Genomic DNA, 23822 nt, shown 5'->3' on the forward strand with positions numbered 1-23822 from the left:
TGAGGCGTTAAACAACAAACACACAAAAACATATACATCGGGTGCATGCTTTATCTTCTTTTGAGTAGTATAGCAAAGTTGACATTGGATGTTGTTAGTTTTATTTCCTAGCTAGTAGGGGCGATCGGGTAGCCTAGTGGTTAAAGTGTTCGCTCGTTACGCCGAAGACCCGGGTTCGATTCCCGGCATGGGTACAATGTGTGAAGCCAATTTCTGGTGTCCCCCGCCGTGATATTGCTGGAATATTGCTAAAAGCGGCGTAAAACCATATTCACTCACTCACTCCCAGCTAGTAAGCTAGTATGTGGTGGATACATCTAATTGTAGCTTCAACGTGTGTCCCCAAGAGTTGATAAGATCGGGGGTTTTCTCTGATTTCAGGACTCAAAATACTGTGTAGCTGTCTGGATGACCCGGGGAAGTGGAATAAAGCTCGTGGTTGTGGAGCGCCGAGCGTTCCCCGGCTTACTTCCCCCCAGCCGGGTAAGTAGGACAAGGCCGGTCAAGCGGTCTCATTTAGCGACATCTTCGGGGTCAACACAGGCGCGAAATATACCCATCTTGTTCGGAGTAAGTTCAAGTCTGACTATGGACCTATCATGTTTAACCTATATGGATAGTGCCATTCTAAAGCTAATGTTTTGATGCTGTTGTTCTAGTTTAATACATCTCAGTGACCCAATAGGTTTAGGACTGGGTGTACCCTTGTACTGAAGTGACACCTAGTGAGAAGTTAGTACATACTTTAACGCTGACACATGAAGCATTCGTCAGTCATCACAGTATATTTATATTGTGGAGAGAGGGCGCCAAGACAATGACTAGTTAAAGATCAGTCATTGTAAGGGAGGTAACCCAATCATGACTCTTAACGTTCAAAATATGTATTTGGAGGTGGACGGTTCGAGCCTCACGACATGAAGTCTCGTGATGAAGAACAGTTGTTTTTCAACATTTAATCATTTTGTGTTTTTTAACTATAGACATGGCATAGAAAACATATGGGGAAAAAATTTGGATGAATTAAAATAATTCATTTTATTAAGGAATTCTGTCAATCTCATAAAATCAGATCTAAGTTCTTGCTACGTTTAGCTGTAGTGAGGACATAGGTCTGATTTTAATGAGATTGGGAATTCTGTATTCCCTTCTTATCAAATTTATGATGAGAAGCCTTCTTGAAAAAAAATATACAGTGAGACATAGTTCAACACTTGTTACTTGCTTAATTGTTATTCTTATAACAATACATAAAAAAGCAAATAATTTGAATTGGTGAGATCACTCTTAATTTCAAATGTAATTTGTTATGAGCACCAAAGAACATTTTGTCTATGTATATAATCATTTTGCTCGATAATATTTTTTTTTTTCACAAACATTCTAAAAAAATTTCACACAAATTTTCTAAAAAAAAAAATTTCAAAAAAGGTTGTTTTCTTCAGAATATCCAAACATGCCGAAAGTATCCAGATCTGCCCTAAAGAAGACAGCTGATGTGGTCAAGTCCCTCAAAGCTCGGCCTGCCAGGGAGAATGGAGGAAAGAAGACATTCCAGGAAAGCACACAGGCAGTGCTTTCTCCTCTCACACCACAAATGATTATTGTCGAACTCAGGGGAAAATTCAATACACAGAAGAATGAAATTGAAGCAAAAAGAATGAAAAAATACATGAGAGATCAGTTTGCCTATATAGGTCTGTGGACTCCACAGAGAAAGGAGCTCAGCTCAGAGGTATGTTTAACTTTAGACAAACAAAATGCAGATTTTCTACCATCAGGGGGCAAGACTTGTATTACTTATAACTTCAATTCAAGAGTAGAGTAGGCCTTAGAGATACATAGTGGCACTGTGAATGAGTGAGTAGATGTCAGCAATATTCCAGATATATTGTAGCGATCTATGAATAACAGTGTCTGGGACAGACACGCCAGTGCGAGATAATATCAGTAACTTCCCTCTCTGTGTACGATGACTACATCACTGAGCCTGAATAACAGACAAACAGGCTGAGGATGATCCCCATAGTCGGCATGGTGCCACAGACTTGGTGTAAGGTAAGGTAAATGTTAGTTTGAGGGTTTCACAATTAGGAAGATATTTATGTGTTGCTTGATGTTGTCACTGCTGGCTAGTGGGTTGCCCCGAAGTGTTCAGTGATGGCTACTGGCTAATGGGTTGCCCCGAAGTGTTCAACACTCTGCCACCAGGCCTGACTCTCCTGACTGCAGCACTCTGTCCCTCTGTCTCCAGGCCCTGTAGTGTTGACTCTCCTGACTACAGCACTCTGTCCCTCTGTCTCCAGGCCCTGTAGTGTTGACACTCCTGACTACAGATCTCTGTCCCTCTGTCTCCAGGCCCTGTAGTGTTGACTCTCCTGACTACAGATCTCTGTCCCTCTGTCTCCAGGCCCTGTAGTGTTGACTCTCCTGACTACAGCACTCTGTCCCTCTGCCTCCAGGCCCTGTAGTGTTGACACTCCTGACTACAGCACTCTGTCCCTCCGTCTCCAGGCCCTGTAGTGTTGACTCTCCTGACTACAGCAGTCTGTCCCTCTGTCTCCAGGCCCTGTAGTGTTGACTCTCCTGACTACAGCACTCTGTCCCTCTGCCTCCAGGCCCTGTAGTGTTGACTCTCCTGACTACAGCACTATGTCCCTCTGTCTCCAGGCCCTGTAGTGTTGACACTCCTGACTACAGCACTCTGTTCCTCTGTCTCCAGGCCCTGTAGTGTTGACTCTCCTGACTACAGCACTCTGTCTCTCTGTCTCCAGGCCCTGTAGTCTTGACTCTTCTGACTACAGCACTCTGTCCCTTCATCTCCAGGCTCTGTAGTGTTGACTCTCCTGACTACAGCACTCTGTCCCTCTGTCTCCAGGCCCAGTAGTGTGGCCGCTCCTGACTCCTCTGCCTCCAGGCCCTGTAGTGTTAACTCTCCTGACTACAGCACTCTGTCCCTCTGTCACCAGGCTCTGTAGTGTTGACACTCCTGACTACAACACTCTGTCCCTCTGTCTCCAGGCCCTGTAGTGTGGCCACTCCTGACTCCTCTGCCTCCAGGCCCTGTAGTGTTAACTCTCCTGACTACAGCACTCTGTCCCTCTGTCACCAGGCTCTGTAGTGTTGACTCTCCTGACTACAGCACTCTGTCCCTCTGTCACCAGGCCCTGTAGTGTTGACTCTCCTGACTACAGCACTCTGTCCCTCTGTCACCAGGCTCTGTAGTGTTGACTCTCCTGACTACAGCACTCTGTAACCAGGCTCTGTAGTGTTGACTCTCCTGACTACAGCACTCTGTCCCTCTGTCACCAGGCTCTGTAGTGTTGACTCTCCTGACTACAGCACTCTGTCCCTCTGTCACCAGGCTCTGTAGTGTTGACTCTCCTGACTACAGCACTCTGTCCCTCTGTCACCAGGCTCTGTAGTGTTGACTCTCCTTTCTACAGCACTCTGTCCCTCTGTCACCAGGCTCTGTAGTGTTGACTCTCCTGACTACAGCACTCTGTCCCTCTGTCACCAGGCCCTGTAGTGTTGACTCTCCTGACTACAGCACTCTGTCCCTCTGTCACCAGGCTCTGTAGTGTTGACCCTCCTGATTACAGCACTCTGTCCCTCTGTCTCCAGGCCTTGTCTTCCTGCTCCGAGTTCAACCAGGTCCAGCTCCACCAACTCCTGAGGCTCCTGTGGGAGGAACCCGAGCGGGAGTACCAGCTGTTTGCCCTGGACTGTATGTACAAGTACAGGAAAGTGCTGAGTGGGCACAGCGAGAAGGACAGCCTTGAGTCCCTCATGGTGGTCAAGGAACTTATCACTACCAAGAGCTGGTGGGACACAGTTGACATGCTGGCCTCTAAAGGTAGTGTCAGATTAATACATACATTCATTTGCTCAGCAATCTTGACTCCTTTCACAATCGTCAGTGGAACACCATTTTTGTATATAGGCACTCATCTTAAATTTGTATGTGTTATAATTACCTGAAATGGTGAATTTTGTATATTCTACCATGAATTTGGAAAATACTGATTTGTCTGTCAGAGGTTTCAAATCACTATAATCACCTCTGATAGAAACTGCTGATTTGACATTGGCATCAAAGCAGAAGCTAGTATTTGTGAACAGACTGACCAGTAAAACTATTCCATTGGGACCTATTCTTTGTTACACCGGCAGTGCTCGTGAGTCCTCTCCTGGAGAGACATGGCTGACAGTAGCTGAATTCATGTCGATCAATACCTGAATAAAAGTAAACTCCACTGCTGTTTCCTGACGGCTCCATAAGTTTACAGTATTCACAGAAAAATACTTTCTCAGTCATCGCATCTCATGTAGCACATTTGGTTCCAAATTCAGTTGAATGCTGTGAAATCTACAGGTGACCGTGTTCTACATTTAAAAAACAGTATCGGTGTCTCCTATATGAGTCAATGTTGGGCACCAGTCAGCATATCAAGGCCACACAATCCACATACTTTAGCCATCCAATCCTCATTACTCTTACAGGGGGCACAGATGGTCCAGTCATCAAAGGTGCCACAATTCGCTGTGCAGAGTTGCGTCCCTTGGGCACGCCAGAAACCTATGATTGTGGGTTCGAATCCCGGTTCGCCTCAATTATGTTTCTAGGTTTGTCAGCACCATACCCGTGCTCATGGGTTTCATGGAAGTGGTAAACGTCTGAGACCTGCATCACTTCGGGCTTTCCTCCAACATTAAGCTGACATGCCTCGATATAATTGGAATATTGTTTAAAAGCGGAGTTAAACCCAACTCACTCACTCACTCATTACTCTTACAACAAGCAAGGGGTAATGGGTACCTACTCTCCTCTGGAATCATGCAGCGGGATCAGGTATTTAGGTGGTCAAGTGAGTGAGTGAGTTGGGTTTGACACTGTTTTTGAACAGTATTCCAGTTATATCGTGGCGTGTCAGCTTAATGTGGGAGGAAAGCCCATAGTGATGCAGGTCTCAGACGTTTACCATTTCGGTGAAACCCACGAGCACGGGTATGGTGCTGACAAACCTAGAAACATAACTGGGGCAAACCGGGATTCGAACCCACAATCATAGGTTTCTGGTGTGCCCAAGGGACGCAACTCTGCACAGTGAATCTCAGAAACATAGTTAGGGTGAACTGGGATTCGAACCCACAATCATAGGTTTTTGGCATGTCCAAGGGATGCAACTCTGTAGAGCGAAAAGCGAAATGCGAATTGTGACGACTGGCCCCCTGTGCCTCCTTAGATGGTCGAGGATATGCAGCAATAGCTACAGTAGCCTGTTATGTGGTGATCAAATTACTATATCATCACAGTGAGGGCACATAATCAGCAAGGTCACTGTAAATACCAAATAAGTTGAGATGGCCTAGATGTTTTTGCCTATGGCTTTCTAATGATTCTTTAATGGTACAGTACATGTACAGCCATAAGAAGGTTTATATACTCAACACAAAGTAACAGTGATTTATGAATTTACAAGCTACTGAAAAATAATAACAATCATGATGATGTGGAAAATATGGCTTTAACAGATCGATCAGTCATTAAACTGTATACACAACAATCACTGGTCAAAATCAGATCAAGGCGGCTCGGAACTGATTAATACGTATTCGGGTCAAAGAGAAAATCCCACCTCAGAGTTTATTCCCTTTCAAACTGCATACATCTGTAATCGAGACTGAAAATACTAATAAAAAAGCACAATAATTTGAGTAAAGAACACAAAAATGCAAATTTTAAATTTTTACTTTTGTATTAATTTTATTGAAAAAAATTAAAATATTGAGAAATTTCATTTTAATTATTTTTTTCAATTTTTAGAAAGTCTCTTGGGTCCATCTTCATCCCAGGTAAACATCAGCGAGGAGTTCTGAGCTTCCAAACATCTACAATATGTCCCATAAGGACATGATCCCATGTAGTTTTGTGCTTGAGTGTATTTGATGTGATGCCTCTTGTTACTGAAGTGGTTGGTGACCTGGTGGCAGCTCACCGGACGGCCTTCACCCTGATCATGGACGAGTGGATCCAGGACGAGCACCTGTGGCTGAGACGGACTGCCATTCTTCATCAGCTCAACTACAAGCAGAAAACAAACCAGCAACTCCTCTTCAAGTAAATATTTCACAATTCTCCATTTTAACGATTTCATTCTGAGACAAACAAGCAAGAGCTGTGTGAGTGAGTGAGGTTTATCGCTGCTTTGAACAGGATTCAGTTATCACAGTGTGAACGTGGTGAGTGAGTATGCATTTACACAACTTTTAGCAATATTCCAGCAATATGATGGTGGGGACACCTAAAATTGGCTTCACACATTGCTTGATGTGTATGGAAAGCCCAAAGTGATGCAGGTCTTAGATGTTTACCATTTTGATGAGTGAGTGAGTTGGGTTTAATGCCTCTTTTAACAGTATTCCAGTTATATCACGGCATGTCAGCTTAAGGTGGGAGGAAAGCCCGAAGTGATGCAGGTCTCAGACGTTAACCACTTCAGTGAAACCCACGACCACGGGTATGGTGCTGACAAACCTAGAAACATAATCGGGGCAAACCAGGATTCGAACCCATAATCATAGGTTTCTGGCGTGCCCAAGGGACGCAACTCTGCATAGCGAATCGCGTTGCCTTAGACGACTGGGTCACCCGTGCCCCCTCCATTTTGATGAAACCGACAAGTATGAGAAAGGTGCTAAACAAACCAGAAACATTATCAGGGCCAATCTTGGATTGGAACCACTATCATAGGTCCGACACACCCAAGATGTTCCAGAACGCCGGTGAGCATTATGATGGCAGAAGTCAGTGGAGTCTGAGAAACAAGGCTTACTTCAGTTCCTTAGGCCTGTAGTGTTTCTGCCCAAGATGGAAGTCAGAAGAAGGAAAGAACATGAAATTACCTCAACTTAAGTATCTTTGATATTTGAGCACTCTATGTGTGTTGAATGTCCGCATTTCTGTAAAGACAGAACTCATGATGACTTTGTATCACAGCAAACTACAAAAATTAAGTCATATTTGTTTTGTTTATTGTTTTAGTTTTGAGACAGGTGGTGACATTTTTTCAGAAAAAAATGTGTATTTGTTTTATTTTTTTTCACATCCTACTAAAGAGCAGTTAATCTTCACCTGATTCTTTCACATTACTGTAGCTAGTCTGTCATGACATGGCAGTAATATGAAAGAAATGGGTTGTCCTTAACTTTTACGTCGTGGATTATGTGATGAAAATAGGGGTGCCGATCCTTGCATTAAAAATCCTATAAAGTTATATCATTGGGTGTGTCTTGACCGAATCACCGGTCGATTCCAAGAAAACGTGTGTACAGCTGATTGCTGTTTCCGGCTTAGTTTACGAGAAAATACACAAGGTAATCTTAATCCCTGGATATAAAACAATGCCTAGCAGAACAATAAATACTATTTAAACGTTAAATAAACATGTCTGGTGATTTTTTATCTCAAATTTCTAATTTGTACTGACAAAGTTTCTCATCACCCGTTCGTTTGCCGGACTTCGCTGAAAGGGTACGGTGTAATTTTTTTCTGCGCATAATATCCAAATTTCTTTTTTTCCAAAATATTGAACCCGCTAGAGGGGGGTGCGCATTATACATGGGTGCGCACTATACTCAGAAATTACGGTATGTGATCCAACAAATACAAGATGGACTCAGATTATGTCTGTGCTATTTGAAGGTTCTTGGTTTGTAGACAATAGTGCCACATGGTGTTTTGTTTTCATCAGCTGACTTGTAGAAAGTCAGGATTTATCATCAAACATCAGACAGAAACAATATTCAACATTTCTGACCACAAGCCGTTAATCCATTCTACAGCATGCGAAGTACTCAAACTATTTGTAATCCTGTAAGGGGGCACGAGTGGCCCAGTCGTCTAAGGCGCCGCGATTCGCTGTGCAGAGTTGCGTCCCTTGGGCATGCCAGAAACCTATGATTGTGGGTTCGAATCCCGGTTCGCCCCGATTATGTTTCTAGGTTTGTCAGCACCATACCCGTGCTCGTGGGTTTCACCGAAGTGGTAAACGTCTGAGACCTGCATCACTTCGGGCTTTCCTCCCACATTAAGCTGACACGCCGCGATATAACTGGAATACTGTTAAAAGCGGCGTAAAACCCAACTCACTCACTCACTCACTGTAATCCTGTCACCAATTGGAATTTCTACTCAGGTACAGGAATTTGTAGCTGTACATTAAATATCAATTATCATAACCCCTAATAATACCTGTGGTTCAAGACTGCCTCCGTAGTGTAGTGGAAAGAGCGTCTACCCAGAGAGAATGTCAGTGGTTCAATCCCCGATTATGTCAACAAAAGATGTTGATTATTGTTACCCTGTCATCATTGTTCCCCTTTCACAGATACTGTCTGATGTGTGCGGATGAAGAGGACTTTTTCATCAGGAAGGCAGTAGGCTGGTCTCTCCGTAACTACTTCAGGACAAACGCTACTGCTGTCAAGACTTTCGTCAAGTCAAACAAGGACAAGTTGTCTCCCTTGAGCAAGAAAGAAGCTCTCAAACATGCATGACTTGGAGTCTGGATCTGCTCGTGAACCGCAATTCCTCCATGTTTCTTGTACTCTCAGGAACTTCACCTCATCTGCTACGGTGTCATCCTTGATTTTCCAGTGTATTTTATCCTCATTCTATTGTGAAAAATTCTCTGGACCAATTTGCCGCCGTAGTTTGTTTCGGATGTGATGTAAACCATCTGAATCTCTTATCACCAACTTAGGACAGAATTTCTCTTGTTCATGAGTGTAATTGATTGGTTGGGTATTTTTAGCATCATGTAATGTAAATTAGGCTAAAACCAAATAATGGTGATATAATACTGTAGAAGCAAGGAAGCAGCAATATCAGGCCACTATAAGTTACTTTTGACATGTTCATTCAACTTTTCTTAACAAATGAGGCGGGAGACACTTTTTGTATATTCCCAACATTGACATGTGCACAAAAGTCAGTTAACCATTCACAACATTGTTGCAGCCTCCTGCTGCCTGTTATCATGCCCCAAGTGTCAATAACTTCGTCAAGGAAAGACACAAAGCTATTTTCTTGGTCTGTAGGTTGTTGTTGTTTTTGTTTTTGTTGTTTAACGCCGCACTCAGCAATATACCAGCTATATGAAGGCGGTCTGTAAATAATCGTGTCGGGAGCAGACAATCCAGTGACTGACATCGATGAGCATCGATCCATGCAATCAGCAAGCCTGACCACCCGACCCCGTTAGTAGCCTTTTACAACAAGCATAGTCGCCTTTTACGGCAAGCATGGGTTACTGAAAACCTATATGTATTCTACCCCGGATCTTCACGGGTCTTGTCAGGGGGTACTTTGAGACAATAAATATGGGAGTCCAGAGTGTATGGCAGTGAGGAGAATGTTTGACTGTGGAGAATGTTTGGTAGTGAGGAGAATGTTTGGCTGTGAGGAGAGTGTTTGGCTGTGAGGAGAGTGTTTGACTGTGGAGAATGTTTGGTAGTGAGGAGAATGTTTGACTGTGGAGAATGTTTGGTAGTGAGGAGAATGTTTGGCTGTGAGGAGAGTGTTTGGCTGTGAGGAGAATGTTTGACTGTGGAGAATGTTTGGTAGTGAGGAGAATGTTTGACTGTGGAGAATGTTTGGTAGTGAGGAGAATGTTTGGCTGTGAGGAGAGTGTTTGGCTGTGAGGAGAATGTTTGACTGTGGAGAATGTTTGGTAGTGAGGAGAATGTTTGGCTGTGAGGAGAGTGTTTGGCTGTGAGGAGAATGTTTGACTGTGGAGAATGTTTGGTAGTGAGGAGAATGTTTGACTGTGGAGAATGTTTGGTAGTGAGGAGAATGTTTGGCTGTGAGGAGAGTGTTTGGCTGTGAGGAGAATGTTTGACTGTGGAGAATGTTTGGTAGTGAGGAGAGGGTTTGGCAGTGAGGAGAATGTTTGGCTGTGAGGAGAATGTTTGACTGGAGAATGTTTGGTAGTGAGGAGAGGGTTTGGTAGTGAGGAGAGTGTTTGGCAGTGAGGAGAATGTTTGGCTGTGAGGAGAATGTTTGGCTGAGGAGAATGTTTGGTAGTGAGGAGAGTGTTTGGCAGTGAGGAGAGTGATTTGCAGTGAGGAGAGTGTTTGGCAGTCCTTTTTTTGAGGGTGGCACATTATTGTTAAATCCCTCTATTCTGAGGTTTAATCAGTTCATTGTTAATGTCCTGTTTACTGAGGTTCCATTAGTTCATTGTGGATGTCCTCTATATTGAGGTTCTGTCAATTATTGTGGATGTCCTCTATATTGAGGTTCTGTCAATTATTGTGGATGTCCTCTATATTGAGGTTCTGTCAATTATTGTGGATGTCCTCTATACTGAGGTTCTGTCAATCATTGTGGATGTTCTCTATATTGAAGTTCCGTTAGTTCATTGTGGATGTTCTATATACTGAGGTTCTGTCAGTTCATTGTGGATGTCCTCTATACTGAGGTTCTGTCAGTTCATTGTGGATGTCCTCTATACTGAGGTTCTGTCAGTTCATTGTGGATGTCCTCTATATTGAGGTTCAGTCAGTTCATTGTGGATGTCCTCTATACTGAGGTTCTGTCAGTTCATTGTGGATGTCCTCTATATTGAGGTTCCTTCAGTTCATTGTGGATGTCCTCTGTACTGAGGTTCCATCGGTTCATTGTGGATGTCCTCTATATTGAGGTTCTGTCACTTTATTGTGGATGTCCTCTATATTGAGGTTCTGTCGGTTCATTGTGGAAGTCCTCTATATTGAGGTTCTGTCAGTTCATTGTGGATGTCCTCTATACTGAGGTTCTGTCAATTATTGTGGATGTCCTCTATACTGAGGTTCAGTCAATTATTGTGGATGCCCTATATACTGAGGTTCTGTCAGTCATTGTGGATGTCCTCTATACTGAGGTTCTGTCAGTTCATTGTGGATGTCCTCTATATTGAGGTTCTGTCGGTTCATTGTGGATGTCCTCTATATTGAGGTTCTGTCACTTCATTGTGGATGTCCTCTATATTGAGGTTCTGTCGGTTCATTGTGGATGTCCTCTATATTGAGGTTCTGTCAGTTCATTGTGGATGTCCTCTATACTGAGGTTCTGTCAGTCATTGTGGATGTCTTCTATACTGAGGTTCTGTCAGTTCATTGTGGATGTCCTCTATACTGAGGTTCTGTCAATTATTGTGGATGTCCTCTATACTGAGGTTCAGTCAATTATTGTGGATGCCCTCCATACTGAGGTTCAGTCAATTATTGTGGATGTTCTCTATATTGAGGTTCCATCATTTAATTGAGGACGTCCTCCAAACAGAGATTCAATCAAGATCAGAGTGTGTTCAGCAATGTGATCCGAGGACGATGCCATGTGGCTGGGGAAACAGACAAAGTGACATCCCCACAGTGACACTGAGATTGGGTCATCAAGGTTAATAGCCACGTGCCCACAATCCTTCCAATCTACAAGTATGGCATACTATAGAAAACAAACACATACAATGGAATATTCTTCATTTATTACGAAAACCTCAATCATTCTTGAGTACAGGCACTGAACATAAACATAATCAAATCCTTAACACCATTCTGTTCCAGACCCATCTCTGAACCTGTTTCCACAACTGAACAATGATGTTGATAAAATGCTTGGTAAGTTGAAGCACATGTTGTACACAGCTTGGTAAGGTTTTGATTGTGACTCAACTCAACAGGAGATTGCACCAAATCTTCCACACAATAAAAGCTTAATGACACAAAACCTTGTCCCATACACCTAGAGCAACACCAAATATGGAGTTGCCACTATACATTTCTTGGAATGATTTATCACCTTCCAGTGGTATGTGCAGGGGCGGATCCAGCATGTTTAAGAGGGAGGGGTCCTAATTATCCAAGATCCTCTGGGTTAGGGGGGGGGGGGAATTGTCTCTGGATCCGCCTCTATATATGTACATGTCATGTGTTAGAGATCAATGAAATCATGCTGTTACACGGAAATATTATTATTATTCATGAACATTTCCCAGGGTATATAGAGTGTTTTCTGAAAATATACTTTCTAAAACAGTGGTTTGTTGTGTTAAATCTTCACGTTCCCATCTTGCACATCACACAAGTGGATGACTGATAAGATTCATTAACTGTAGTGAATCTTGCATTTTCGAACCTCTTATACCAGGATTAACATTACGATCATGTCCGAATATGAATGTCACCAGTAGCACAACACATGGAAAACAATGATTTGGGAAGTCAATGATTTCAAACATTAAATTCTCTTAAACAGTGTCATCAAATGTACAGATAACATCTGAATAGAAAACAACAACATATAACAAATCAATTTGAATCTCAAACAATATTCGTACAATTCATAACAATCCAACTCCAACATCCATGCATGAATCAGCGATTGATTTACATCACTTTTAGCAATGTATTCAACCCTGACTCCAACACAACTAGCTATCCATGAAGCGTGAGAGCTCGTCACCATGAGCTTTGGAGCGCTCCTGGGAAACAGCAGTTAAAAAATCTTCAACACACGAAAGATATGATCAAATATAAAAGCAGTATTCATTGAGCACCAACAGCACCAATCCAATAAAATCAGATCTTAGTGCTTGCTACCATTAAACATCTTGTGTAGCAGTATCTAGAGTCAAGGATGATCAGTCTTACGTGGAATCCCCATCTGAACAAATATTACCAGCGTAATTGTATTGTGGAAACATTTTTATTGTAAAATCTGTTCCATGGGGATTAATTCCCCTGGAGAAATATAGCAAAAAGGAACAATTTCTCTCCAGGAACAGACACCCTATGACACTCGCGGTAAGATCTGACTTTAATGACATCATAACATGAACCAAGCAGCATTTAAAAGTGGTTCGAGCAGCATACTCCATTACATTTGTGAACATTTATTATCAAATACTGACTTCCACGGGATATACAGTTATATATTTTCAAATCTAATGCAAGAGATTCTCATTTTGATTAGTTTTAACTTGAAAACAAATTTTAAGGTTATTTCTATGTCACTAAACAACTGTCAAAACATCAAACTCAAATCTCATTTCATGCCAGGAACGTCGTATCTTCTGACAGTCATTAATTGTATATTTTGTACAAGAGAAAGACATTTTGGTCTTTAGTTCATGAACACACAAATGCAACAAAAAGGTATAACTATAACTATGGCTCTAATAAGCATGATTTACAATAATACAAATTATAAAATTCTCAAGCAGGTACCTTGATTACATTAGGCCATAAATGAAGTTATACGCATTTGAAAATAGACGAGTCTGGACCAGACAATCCAGTGATTGACATCATGAGCATCGATTTACACAAATGGGATATGATGACATGCATCAACCAAGTCAGCGAGCCTGACCACCCGATCCTGTTAGTCGCCTCTTATGACAAGCATGGGTCGCTGAAGATCTTCACAGGGGCATTGGGTCCATTAATTTCATGAGTGTTGAGTGTTTGAGCACCATACCCATGCTTGTGGATTCCAACAAAGTGGAAAACCTCTAAGTGAGTGAGTGAGTATGGTTTTTACGCCGCTTTTATCAATATTTCAGCACTATCACAGCGGGGGAACACCAGAAATGGGCTTCACACATTGTACCCATGTCGGGAATCGAACCCGAGTCTTCGGCGTGACGAGCGAACGCTTTAACCACTCCCACCCGACCGCCCCGGTAAACATCTAAGACATGCATCTCTTTGGGCTTTCCTCCCACATAAAGTTGAGACACTGACATTACTGAAATGGCGTTAAGGGGCGTAAATCTGGGTTGCTTAATCAAGCTCTTATTAATCGACCATTTATACTAATTATAAAGTCTGTTTAACTGACAGGCACTGGCATAGATAAAACTTTCACAGACATCTAGCAATTCCATTCATGTCATTTCAACCTCCTATAATACTTCTAAAATTGTTACAACCAATGACTATGTACACAGGTTGTCTGAACCGTTAGGAGAGTCCTACGATCTCCTCAGTTTCGGGGTCGATGTCAATGTCGAAGAAACATGGTCTGGTTGGCAGCCCCGGCATTGTGCTCATCTGAAAAAATAGAACAATTTTTTAGTCAAGAAAACAATTTCCCCCTATGTTTTCATAGACCAAGTGATAAGTAAATGTTTCATGAATTGAGCAGCAATATCCCAGCAGCGTGTAAATAATCAAGTATGAGCAAGGTAGACCAGTGAGTGATAGCTCGAGCACACAACACCCAATCAGTCAGGTTACACCTTGTAACCAGCTGGTTCAACAAGCAATCGAGAACCAGGGACTTACTCTGCCATGAATCCCCACACGGCAAACAGTTAGCATTCTCTTTGGACTTAATATGAGTAGGCAAGTAAGTGAGTGAGTGAGTGAGTTTGGTTTTATGCCGCTTTTAGCAATATTCCAGCAATATCACTGCGGAGGACACCAGAATGGGGCTTCATACATTGTACTCATGTCGGGAATCGAACCCGGGTCTTCGGTGTGACGAGCTAACGCTTTAACCACTAGGCTACCCGACCGCCCCCGTAGTAGGCAAATAATGTCAAAGGTTACATAAATAAATGTTCATTCTTCTGCAGCCCTTAGATTTCTGTTCGGCAAATACACAGTACTAGATTCCCTTGATGTGATCTTGTATTTGACCTTCATCCCAGTGAAAACCCGGGGTCAAGGACAGATAATTTGTGGAAAAAACAATCATGTGAAATACCTGAAAAGATTTACAATCATTTATCAAACAAAGAGACAGCAAGGGTTTGTGTGTGGATTAATGGTGTATTTAAAGGTAGTCATCAAATCATGCTTCAAGGCTGGAAGACCTACAGTAACACATTACCTAATACATAACAATGGTATAACGGTCATGCACACATCAGCAGTAGAACATGATTAGGTGGGGTGAAATGGGATTTAACGCTGCATTCAAGATAAAACATCATTATATAATGCAAAACACAATCAACAGAGTCAACTTTGTAATGTCCTATGGTTCATGAAATGGCCATCTTCAAGAGCATCACCGTTACATCACAGCACAGCCATGTCAGCTTAATGTAGGAGCAAAGCCTAAACTGACCAATGTTGTAGACACTTACCACTGCAGTGAATCCTAAACGATTAGCAGATCCTGTCACGATCAAGGGACGCAACTTTGCATACCAATTCGGGCATCTTGGATCAAATTGATATTCATGTCTTATCTTCTAAATTTGAAAACTACAATTTTACTATTCGTTGTCATGACAACACTTACAGTCCCCACAAGTGGGTAGATGAACCCAGCTCCTATGCTGGCTCTTGCCTCTCGGATGGGAAGTGTGAACCCGGTCGGGGCTCCCTTCAGCTCGGCATTGTGGGAGAGGGACAGGTGGGTCTTGGCCATACAGATGGGAAGGTCGTTGAACCCCTGGAAGGAAATGCCTGTTGTATTGGACGGTCTCAGCAACAGATTCTTAGACATAATAACATCTTGTGATGTGATGCCATCAAAGAATGATGCCTATTAAGAAAACTCTATTGCTTCCTGACTGTAAACAATTATCACCAAAAATTGATCCACATAGGAAGGGAAGTAACTCTATGACATACAATTATGGTGCATCAAGTCTTGGTCTCATTCTTGACTCCATAAATATTCCCATCACCGAGTTACTGGGAACAAATATTAGGTGATAACATTTTTATTTTTACAAAACACTTGTCAAATAACCTATCACAACCAGTCTTTCAAACAGCATAACGAAACGTTCAAATCAATGCGAAATCCACCATTTTGTCAGACAACTTCAAACCACACAGGAAAATATTTTGTTTGTAAAAATATCTTTTTGGTACAGTGCAATTATCCATAACATGTAGAGTGAGAAGCTTTGAGCAATTAGAAAATTGAAAACATACAATTAAAATTAACTGATTATATTTGTAAATTGATCTATAACCACTGCTAAACACAATGATGGGTGAAATACAATCAACATGGTCAATTATTGTATGGAAAACATCAATATCTCCAGAAATGTAATGTAATATTATTAGAAGCATACAGACATAAAACATCTTCAGTAGAGGACTATGTCTTGCTTGATTGACACAGATGTGGGTATGACGAGCAATTGCTTCAACCACTAGGCTACCCGACAGCCCCTCTTGCTTGATTGACACGGATGTGGGCATGACGAGCAAATGCTTCAACCACTAGGCTACCCGACAGCCCCTCTTGCTTGATTGACACGAATGTGGGCATGACGAGCAATTGCTTCAACCACTAGGCTACCCGACAGCCCCTCTTGCTTGACTGACACAGATGTGGGCATGACGAGCAACTGCTTCAACCACTAGGCTACCCGACAGCCCCTCTTGCTTGACTGACACAGATGTGGGCATGACGAGCAACTGCTTCAACCACTAGGCTACCCGACAGCCCCTCTTGCTTGACTGACACAGATGTGGGTATGACAAGCAAGTGCTTCAACCACTAGGCTACCCGACAGCCCCTCTTGCTTGATTGACAAGGATGTGGGTGTGACGAGCAAGTGCTTCAACCACTAGGCTACCCGACCACCCCTCTTGCTTGACTGACACAGATGTGGGTATGACGAGCAATTGCTTCAACCACTAGGCTACCCGACAGCCCCTCTTGCTTGATTGACACGGATGTGGGTATGACTAGCAAATGCTTCAACCACTAGGCTACCCGACAGCCCCTCTTGCTTGATTGACACGGATGTGGTCATGACGAGCAATTGCTTCAACCACTAGGCTACCCGACAGCCCCTCTTGCTTGATTGACACGGATGTGGGTATGACGAGCAAATGCTTCAACCACTAGGCTACCCGACAGCCCCTCTTGCTTGACTGACACAGATGTGGGTATGACGAGCAAATGCTTCAACCACTAGGCTACCCGACCGCCCCTCTTGCTTGACTGACACAGATGTGGGTATGACGAGCAAATGCTTCAACCACTAGGCTACCCATCCGCCCCTCTTGCTTGATTGACACGGATGTGGGCATGATGAGCAATTGCTTCAACCACTAGGCTACCCGACCGCCCCTCTTGCTTGATTGACAGGGATGTGGGAATGACGAGCAAGTGCTTCAACCACTAGGCTACCCGACAGCCCCTCTTGCTTGATTGACAGGGATGTGGGAATGACGAGCAATTGCTTCAACCACTAGGCTACCTGACCGCCCCTCTTGCTTGACTGACACAGATGTGGGCATGACGAGCAATTGCTTCAACCACTAGGCTACCCGACCGCCCCTCTTGCTTGATTGACACAGATGTAGGCATGACGAGCAAATGCTTCAACCACTAGGCTACCCGACAGCCCCTCTTGCTTGACTGACACAGATGTGGGCATGACGAGCAAATGCTTCAACCACTAGGCTACCCAACAGCCCCTCTTGCTTGATTGACAAGGATGTGGGTATGACGAGCAAGTGCTTCAACCACTAGGCTACCCGACAGCCCCTCTTGCTTGATTAACACGCATGTGCGTATGACGAGCAAACGCTTCAACCACTAGGCTACCCGACCGCCCCTCTTGCTTGACTGACACAGATGTGGGCATGACAAGCAAATGCTTCAACCACTAGGCTACCCGACCGCCCCTCTTGCTTGATTGACACAGATTTCGTTTATAATGCAGCCATGTTGACCTGATGTTTATTTATTTGTCTAACAATGGCTTATTTCAAGATTTTTTTTGTGTGCGAAGTGTTTTCTAGAACAGCACGTGTAACTGATAACTGTTCAGTGCCAGGTACTCCACTATACCTGTTTCTTGTATCTCTCAATCTGTGTCTTGGCTTCAGGCAGAATCTCAATACCGTCTGCTCCGTAGATCTCGCGGGCGATGGTTTCGATCTTTTCCTCAATTGGCAGCTACAAAATAAGACAGAAGTTTTCATAAAATTTGGCAAAAATAAGGGATGTTAACTGAAGTTGTTCACATGAAATTCCTTTTGTTCCTTGAAGATCACTGGAGTTCATTTTCCTTGTAACACAAAAAAAAAATTCCTGCGTGAAGTATCAAGGTCGATTTTGTTGCTTTAAGAGCATCTGCTGGTATCAATTTGTGATCCTTGAACAAGGTGGTATCTACCATGACATTAGTTTGTTTGTTGTTGAACGCCGCATTCAGCAATATTCCAGCTATATGAGGGCGGTCTGTAAATAATCAAGTCTGGACCAGACAATCCAGTGATTGACATCATGAGCTTCAATCCATGCAATTGGGATACGATGACATGCATCAACCAAGCAAGCCTGACCACCTGATCCCGTTAGTCGCCTCTTACGACAAGCATAGTCGCCTGTTACAGCAAGCATGGGTTGCTGAAGACCTGTTCTACCCCGGATCTTCACGGGTCACCATGACATCACAGAGAAACTAGATCAGGGTGGGACCTACCGTGACATCGTAGAGGAACTTGAACTGGCTCGGCTGCAGTGTGGCTCGATCCACTGCGGCGGCAAGGTCAGCAGCTCCGAGTCCTCCCTTGGCCCAGTGTTGACAGATGACGGCATCGAAGGCTCCATCTTCCACTGACTTCCTCTTGACCAGGTCAAGCTCAGCTGGAGTGTCAGTCCTGTATGTCAGAAGTGACAGTAATATATTCTGTTTACATATTTTCACATACTGTTGAGTTATCAAAGAAATCAGAGAAATCAGAACAAGCTTATAGTGGACGAAGTCATCTATATCCCCCGCCCATTTTAACACGTTATGGTCCCAAACGAGGTAACTGACCCAACATTTCTCTTAGCCCATGTCAAAATAGCTGCAATGGAAATTCTAAAATAAACATCTCTAAAACTCCTTAATATCAAATGGCACCAGTTCTGTTCAGTATCTGCTTTATATATAGACATGCAATGTTTGGCAAGGAAATATTTCTGGAAATAGTGCCCAGTAATACAAATTTATAAAATTCATAAAAAGCAAAAGGCAACAATTCAGCATGTGTCTGATAGATGTGGAAAATTTCATCCGGAATCAAACCCTACCCTTTTCTAAGTCCAACCGGAATCGAACCCTACCCTTTTCTAAGTCCAACTTGTTGCCATGGAAACGTAAAAAATAGAAATTTCTAAAAGTGCTAAATATCAAAAGGCACCAGTTCAGTATGTACCTGGTAGACATGCAAAGTTTTGTAAGAAATATTTAACTTCTACGTGCCATGGGTATGCTGCAAATGGGGATGGTGCAAAATGAAGATGCTAGACATTATAATTTTCATCTAAACACAAAAATATCTCTTTGGAGACATTATCTACAGCAGGGCAACACTCATGACTTGCCACGGCTGTTGTCTGCATGTCACGTCACTTCAACAAGACAATCACATTCCGTTGGTGCATCTGTGGAATCGATTCAAAACTGCCACATTAACAGTTTGGACAATTCCTGGGTTAATACCAGTTGGTGGCGGAACCGTATGCAACCGGTAGAGGGATCACAACATCTGGCCCCAATGTCAAGTGATATGCCCAATGTTACCTAAACGTCACCTTCAGGCATGCCTAGCTTGGTGTACACAGCATCTAAGATTCAGAAGACACTACTGGGACTGTATACTGTTGATAGAAGACTCCAGGTTTCACCTGGACAGCTCTGATGGTCGCGCAAGGGTCTACAGGCATCCAGGAGAACATTTTAGCGACGCTTGTGTGACTCAATGTCATCAGTCTGGGTTTGAAGTGTAATGGTATAGGGTGGCATCCAAACTCATGGCAGAACACAACAAATCGTTGTTAATGTCAATTTGAATGACGTATTCTACCAAATGGTCATTGTTCCAGACCATGTTCTACCCTTTGAGCAAATGTAGGGATGTAACATCACAATGCAGCAGAATAATTCCCACCCACGTGTTTCAAGTGTTGCAAGTGGGTAGCATACTATTGCTGTACAGTCCGATAGAACATGTCTGGGATGAGATGGAACGACACAAACAACAGGATCAGAACCAGCCGGTAATGCTAGTTTAGTTGAGCCAAACTTTGGCTGAAATTTGGAACAACATCCCACAGGCTGTTTTCAATCATCTGGTGTCTTCAATGTACCACCACTGCTCTACTCGTATCAATGAAAATGGTGGTCACATCTGATACTGACATTGTTAATTGAGTTGCCACACCGTCCCTCTTTTAGGGTGTGTTGCTCGGTCTCCTGTTACCAGGTATGGGTTTTGTCAAGAAAATTGTTGTGATTAAACATTACTCAGATGAATGACCAAAATTATGTTAGTAACAAAATATTTACACAGCTTTATATGAAGTAGTTACTTTTTTCTGCTAGTATACATCAGATTTCAAGATTAAATATAAATAAACTCAGTATTATACAGGGAAACAAATCAACAATCACAACCCCTCCCAGTGTTAAGATATTGTGCATTAAACCAGCAATCCTTCTGGATTGACACAGGTCATCTTGGTACTGCCGGACAACTTACGTCATGGCGTTGACGGCAACAACCACAGGGACGCCAAACTTGTTGGCATTTTCTATCTGCTTCTTCAAGTTGCTGCAGCCTTTCTCCAGCAACTCCAAGTTCTGAAAACAAGTACATTGTATGATACATACATTGCCATGGACAAAAGAAACAAAGGCAGTACTGCAGTGACCTGCAGACAACATGTAGACAATCAGCCTAGGTTCTGTTCCACAAAGCGATCGTAGCACTATGGTGATCGTAGCTCCAATACTTTAACACTGACTTACGTCCGTCATAGCTCTGTGATCGCTTCGTGGAATGAACCCCAGCCCACACATCGTGATCCATCACATTCTCATCTTTGTAGAGTCTAACAAAAACGTTTGTAAGTGTATCGGCTGATGAGATTCGAACCATGGACCTTCTCATCTGAGGATGGACACCTTCACCACATGACCAAATAAGACTGTCAGCAAGCTGACATGGTAAGAATGTCATCTGCAGGATGAACCACTGCACAAACTATGAAGTACTGACGGCCTACTCTGCCAAGGTATGACAAGGGTAAGAATTAATGCTCAGGGATGAAACGATTGCTCAAAACTATCCATGGTCTGATTGTTATAAAACTTCAAAATGCAACCGCTAAATAACATCAGTGGCACCTTGAGCTCACAGAAGGGGGCGTCTAAGGCGCCGCAAATTCGCTGTGCAGAGTTGCGTCCCTTGGGCACGCCAGAAACTTATGATTGTGGGTTTGAATCCCAGTTCGCCCCGATTATGTTTCTAGGTTTGTCAGCACCATACCCGTGTTGTGGGTTTCAATTAAGTGGTAAGCGTGTGAGACCTGCATCACTTCGGGCTTTCCTCCCACATGCTGACGATGTAACTGGAATACTGTTAAAAGCGGTGTTAAACCCAACTCACTCACTCACTCACTGAGCTCATAAAATACAATTTCTTCTCCTAATATAGGACATTTCATCGATACCATTTGCAAGACTCATACCATGCTGAAACAAAAAAAAACTACGGCAAAAAAGAAATTTCAATGTGCTTTCTATTTTGAAAAACATGAGCATTCTTTCGCTCTCTTTTTCTGTCTAGTGTAGTCTCACCTCCTCAATGTAGGCTTTAGGCAGAGTAACGCCAGCGGTCACCGTGGGCCCGCCGCCATGCATCTTCAGAGCCCGGATTGTGGCCACGAGGACCACAGCGTTGGGGACAAGTCTAGAGTAGCGGCACTTGATGTTGAAGAACTTCTCCATACCGATGTCGGCGCCGAACCCGGCCTCAGTCACTGCAACCGCAATACTAGAATGTTGACACAGCAATAACAATGCAGTGAGAGTTCTTGGACCAGACAAATATGTGGTTGACAGCACAATCCTTGTTGTTTCAGGAAACCTAATAATCAAGCTCACATGACAGCTGATTCTGCATCGTATACACAAACAAATTCCCAAGTGACAGATTTGGTGTTTCACCATAGTGCCATTCAGCTTGTTCTGAAATAGTGAGTGAGTGAGTTGGGTTGAATGCCGCTTTTAACATTATTCCAATTATATCACGGCGTGTCAGCTTAATGTGGGAGGAAAGCCCAAAGTAATACAGGTCTCAGACGTTTACCACTTCGGTGAAACCCACGAGCACGGGTATGGTGCTGACAAACCTAGAAACATAATCGGGGCGAACCGGGATTCGAACCCACAATAAGAGGTTTCTGGCGTGCCCAAGAGACTTAACTCTGCACAGCGAATCACACCACCTTAGACGACTGGGCCACCTGTGCCCCCTTGTTCTGAAATAACAGTTGTCACAAAGTTGCCATTATGATGAGCAGTAAGTATGGGATACATATCCCAGCATGACAGAATCATGTCAACGGGTAACAGATCGGAACTACAATCCCAACTCGGCTGTTCTGCTACAGGAATCAGAATGGAAAGGTTTGCACCACGTACCTACAAAGCCATCTTCCCCAACCAGTTTCAGTGCGATCTTGTCGGCCAGGATGGAGGAATTGCCATGGGCGATGTTAGCAAATGGGCCAGCGTGTACGAACACAGGGGTGCCCTACAAGCAGGAGGATTGCATTATCATATTTTGTCATTTGAAATGCTATTACTGACAAACAATCATCAGCATAAGTCTAAACATTTTATTGTAATTTCTTGTTTTTACAAATATGGATTAAATTAATCGTTTGACAGTATTTTTTCAAACAATTAGGTCATTAGGCGAAATATTAAAATATATATGTATCTTGAAGGGGTCTCATAAGAGCTTGGATAGTTAGAAGCTTCTTATGATTAAAGGAGACAAAAAGATCCTGTTCTTACAATATTGATAATTTGTTTCCACAAAATTTTGGGTTAGAAAATCAATAAACCAAGAAATAAAAAAAATATGACGATAAATAAACAGATAACGTTTTTTCATAACTGGAGGAAAACATGGTAAAGCCATTCAGAGCCTCAACATCATCTTACCTCCAGTGTCTGCATGAGGTTGGGTCTAATGGCATCCTTCATCAATACAGCCAGGGCCCCACTCACTCCCTGCAAGCATCAACACAGATACTGACAATACCTTCATATCAGCTGGGGTGAAATGGGGTTGAGATTATTGCACTTATATAGTCAAGTCATGCACGTGTGTATGCTGATTTATAGTGCTAGCCCACTGAGATACCATACCGCAGTGTAACATGCATACCCCACTCAGACACAGTATACTGACTCCGAGCCGACCAGTCCTTGTTTTAGCCCCTTATTGCCAAGAGCCAGACAGGGTAACAACAAATACCATCTTTTAATGTCTTTTGATATGACATGGCTGGGGATCGACACCCGGACCTTCAGTTCTCCGGGCGGACGCTCTACCACTAGACCACGGAGGCGGTCACCTACATATCAAACAGGCCACCTATTACTCAGCATTGCCATTATTTCCAAACCATTTCAGTTTTAATAAGGTACTATCAAACTTAAGTAGAGCCAGATCAAGACACACAAATTTAGGAAAGATATTTTTGTTTTGTTAGCTGTTTGCTGTTTGTAATGGCCTGATAAAAATATAGTCTAGACCAGGCAAACCAGTGACTGATTGGAAGACCTATATTCCATGTCTTTTGGGTATGATGACAAATAATCAACCAAATCACCAAGTCTGACCATCATACCATAATTCCCCTATTAAATACTGGCCATCAATAAATTTCACACATGGGTGGACCTAGCAGTCTGCATCCATTAGAGACATGGCACCTATTCTGTCTAATGCTGGCACAGTGGCAACTCACTACCTTACTGATCCCGAAATATACAGTC

At 43.0% G+C, this 23822-nt stretch overlaps 2 protein-coding genes across 3 annotated transcripts in view; one reads left to right on the forward strand and one right to left on the reverse strand.

The window, feature by feature from the left end:
* The first annotated feature begins 319 nt into the window (after positions 1 to 319).
* LOC124116164 lies at positions 320 to 9147 on the forward strand. Of its 2 annotated transcripts, none has more exons than XM_046477401.2 (5): positions 320 to 483; positions 1446 to 1735; positions 3625 to 3856; positions 5974 to 6121; positions 8391 to 9147. In XM_046477401.2, exons 2-5 carry the CDS (start codon positions 1457 to 1459, stop codon positions 8557 to 8559), a joined length of 828 nt encoding a protein of 275 aa, XP_046333357.2. In that variant the 5' UTR covers positions 320 to 483; positions 1446 to 1456; the 3' UTR covers positions 8560 to 9147. The 2 variants fall into 2 exon arrangements, with proteins under 2 accessions (XP_046333357.2, XP_046333356.2); XM_046477400.2 differs by having other exon boundaries at positions 322 to 570; positions 8391 to 9145.
* Positions 9148 to 11511: 2364 nt separating this feature from the next.
* LOC124116142 (C-1-tetrahydrofolate synthase, cytoplasmic-like) overlaps positions 11512 to 23822 on the reverse strand; it is a 48387-nt gene continuing 36076 nt past the window's right edge. The window contains exons 17-24 of the mRNA XM_048403086.1: positions 22983 to 23051; positions 22455 to 22566; positions 21609 to 21790; positions 20509 to 20609; positions 18462 to 18639; positions 17825 to 17932; positions 15299 to 15451; positions 11512 to 14097 (exon numbers count right to left, since the gene is read on the reverse strand). Coding sequence (XP_048259043.1) covers positions 14008 to 14097; positions 15299 to 15451; positions 17825 to 17932; positions 18462 to 18639; positions 20509 to 20609; positions 21609 to 21790; positions 22455 to 22566; positions 22983 to 23051 — 993 coding nt within the window. The 3' untranslated portion in view covers positions 11512 to 14007. The remainder of the gene's footprint in view (positions 14098 to 15298; positions 15452 to 17824; positions 17933 to 18461; positions 18640 to 20508; positions 20610 to 21608; positions 21791 to 22454; positions 22567 to 22982; positions 23052 to 23822) is intronic.

This window comes from Haliotis rufescens, unplaced genomic scaffold (assembly GCF_023055435.1).
Source record: "Haliotis rufescens isolate VD_foot unplaced genomic scaffold, xgHalRufe1.0.p SCAF_3, whole genome shotgun sequence".
In the NCBI taxonomy this organism is placed as follows: domain Eukaryota; kingdom Metazoa; phylum Mollusca; class Gastropoda; order Lepetellida; family Haliotidae; genus Haliotis; species Haliotis rufescens.

Coding starts and splice junctions, on each gene's coding strand:
- LOC124116164 (XM_046477401.2), top strand. CDS start 1,457: ATGCCGAAAGTATCCAGATCTGCCCTAAAGAAGACAGCTGATGTGGTC. Junction 1,736..3,624: donor GAAAGGAGCTCAGCTCAGAG/GTATGTTTAACT, acceptor CTCTGTCTCCAG/GCCTTGTCTTCCTGCTCCGA. Junction 6,122..8,390: donor AACCAGCAACTCCTCTTCAA/GTAAATATTTCA, acceptor CCCCTTTCACAG/ATACTGTCTGATGTGTGCGG.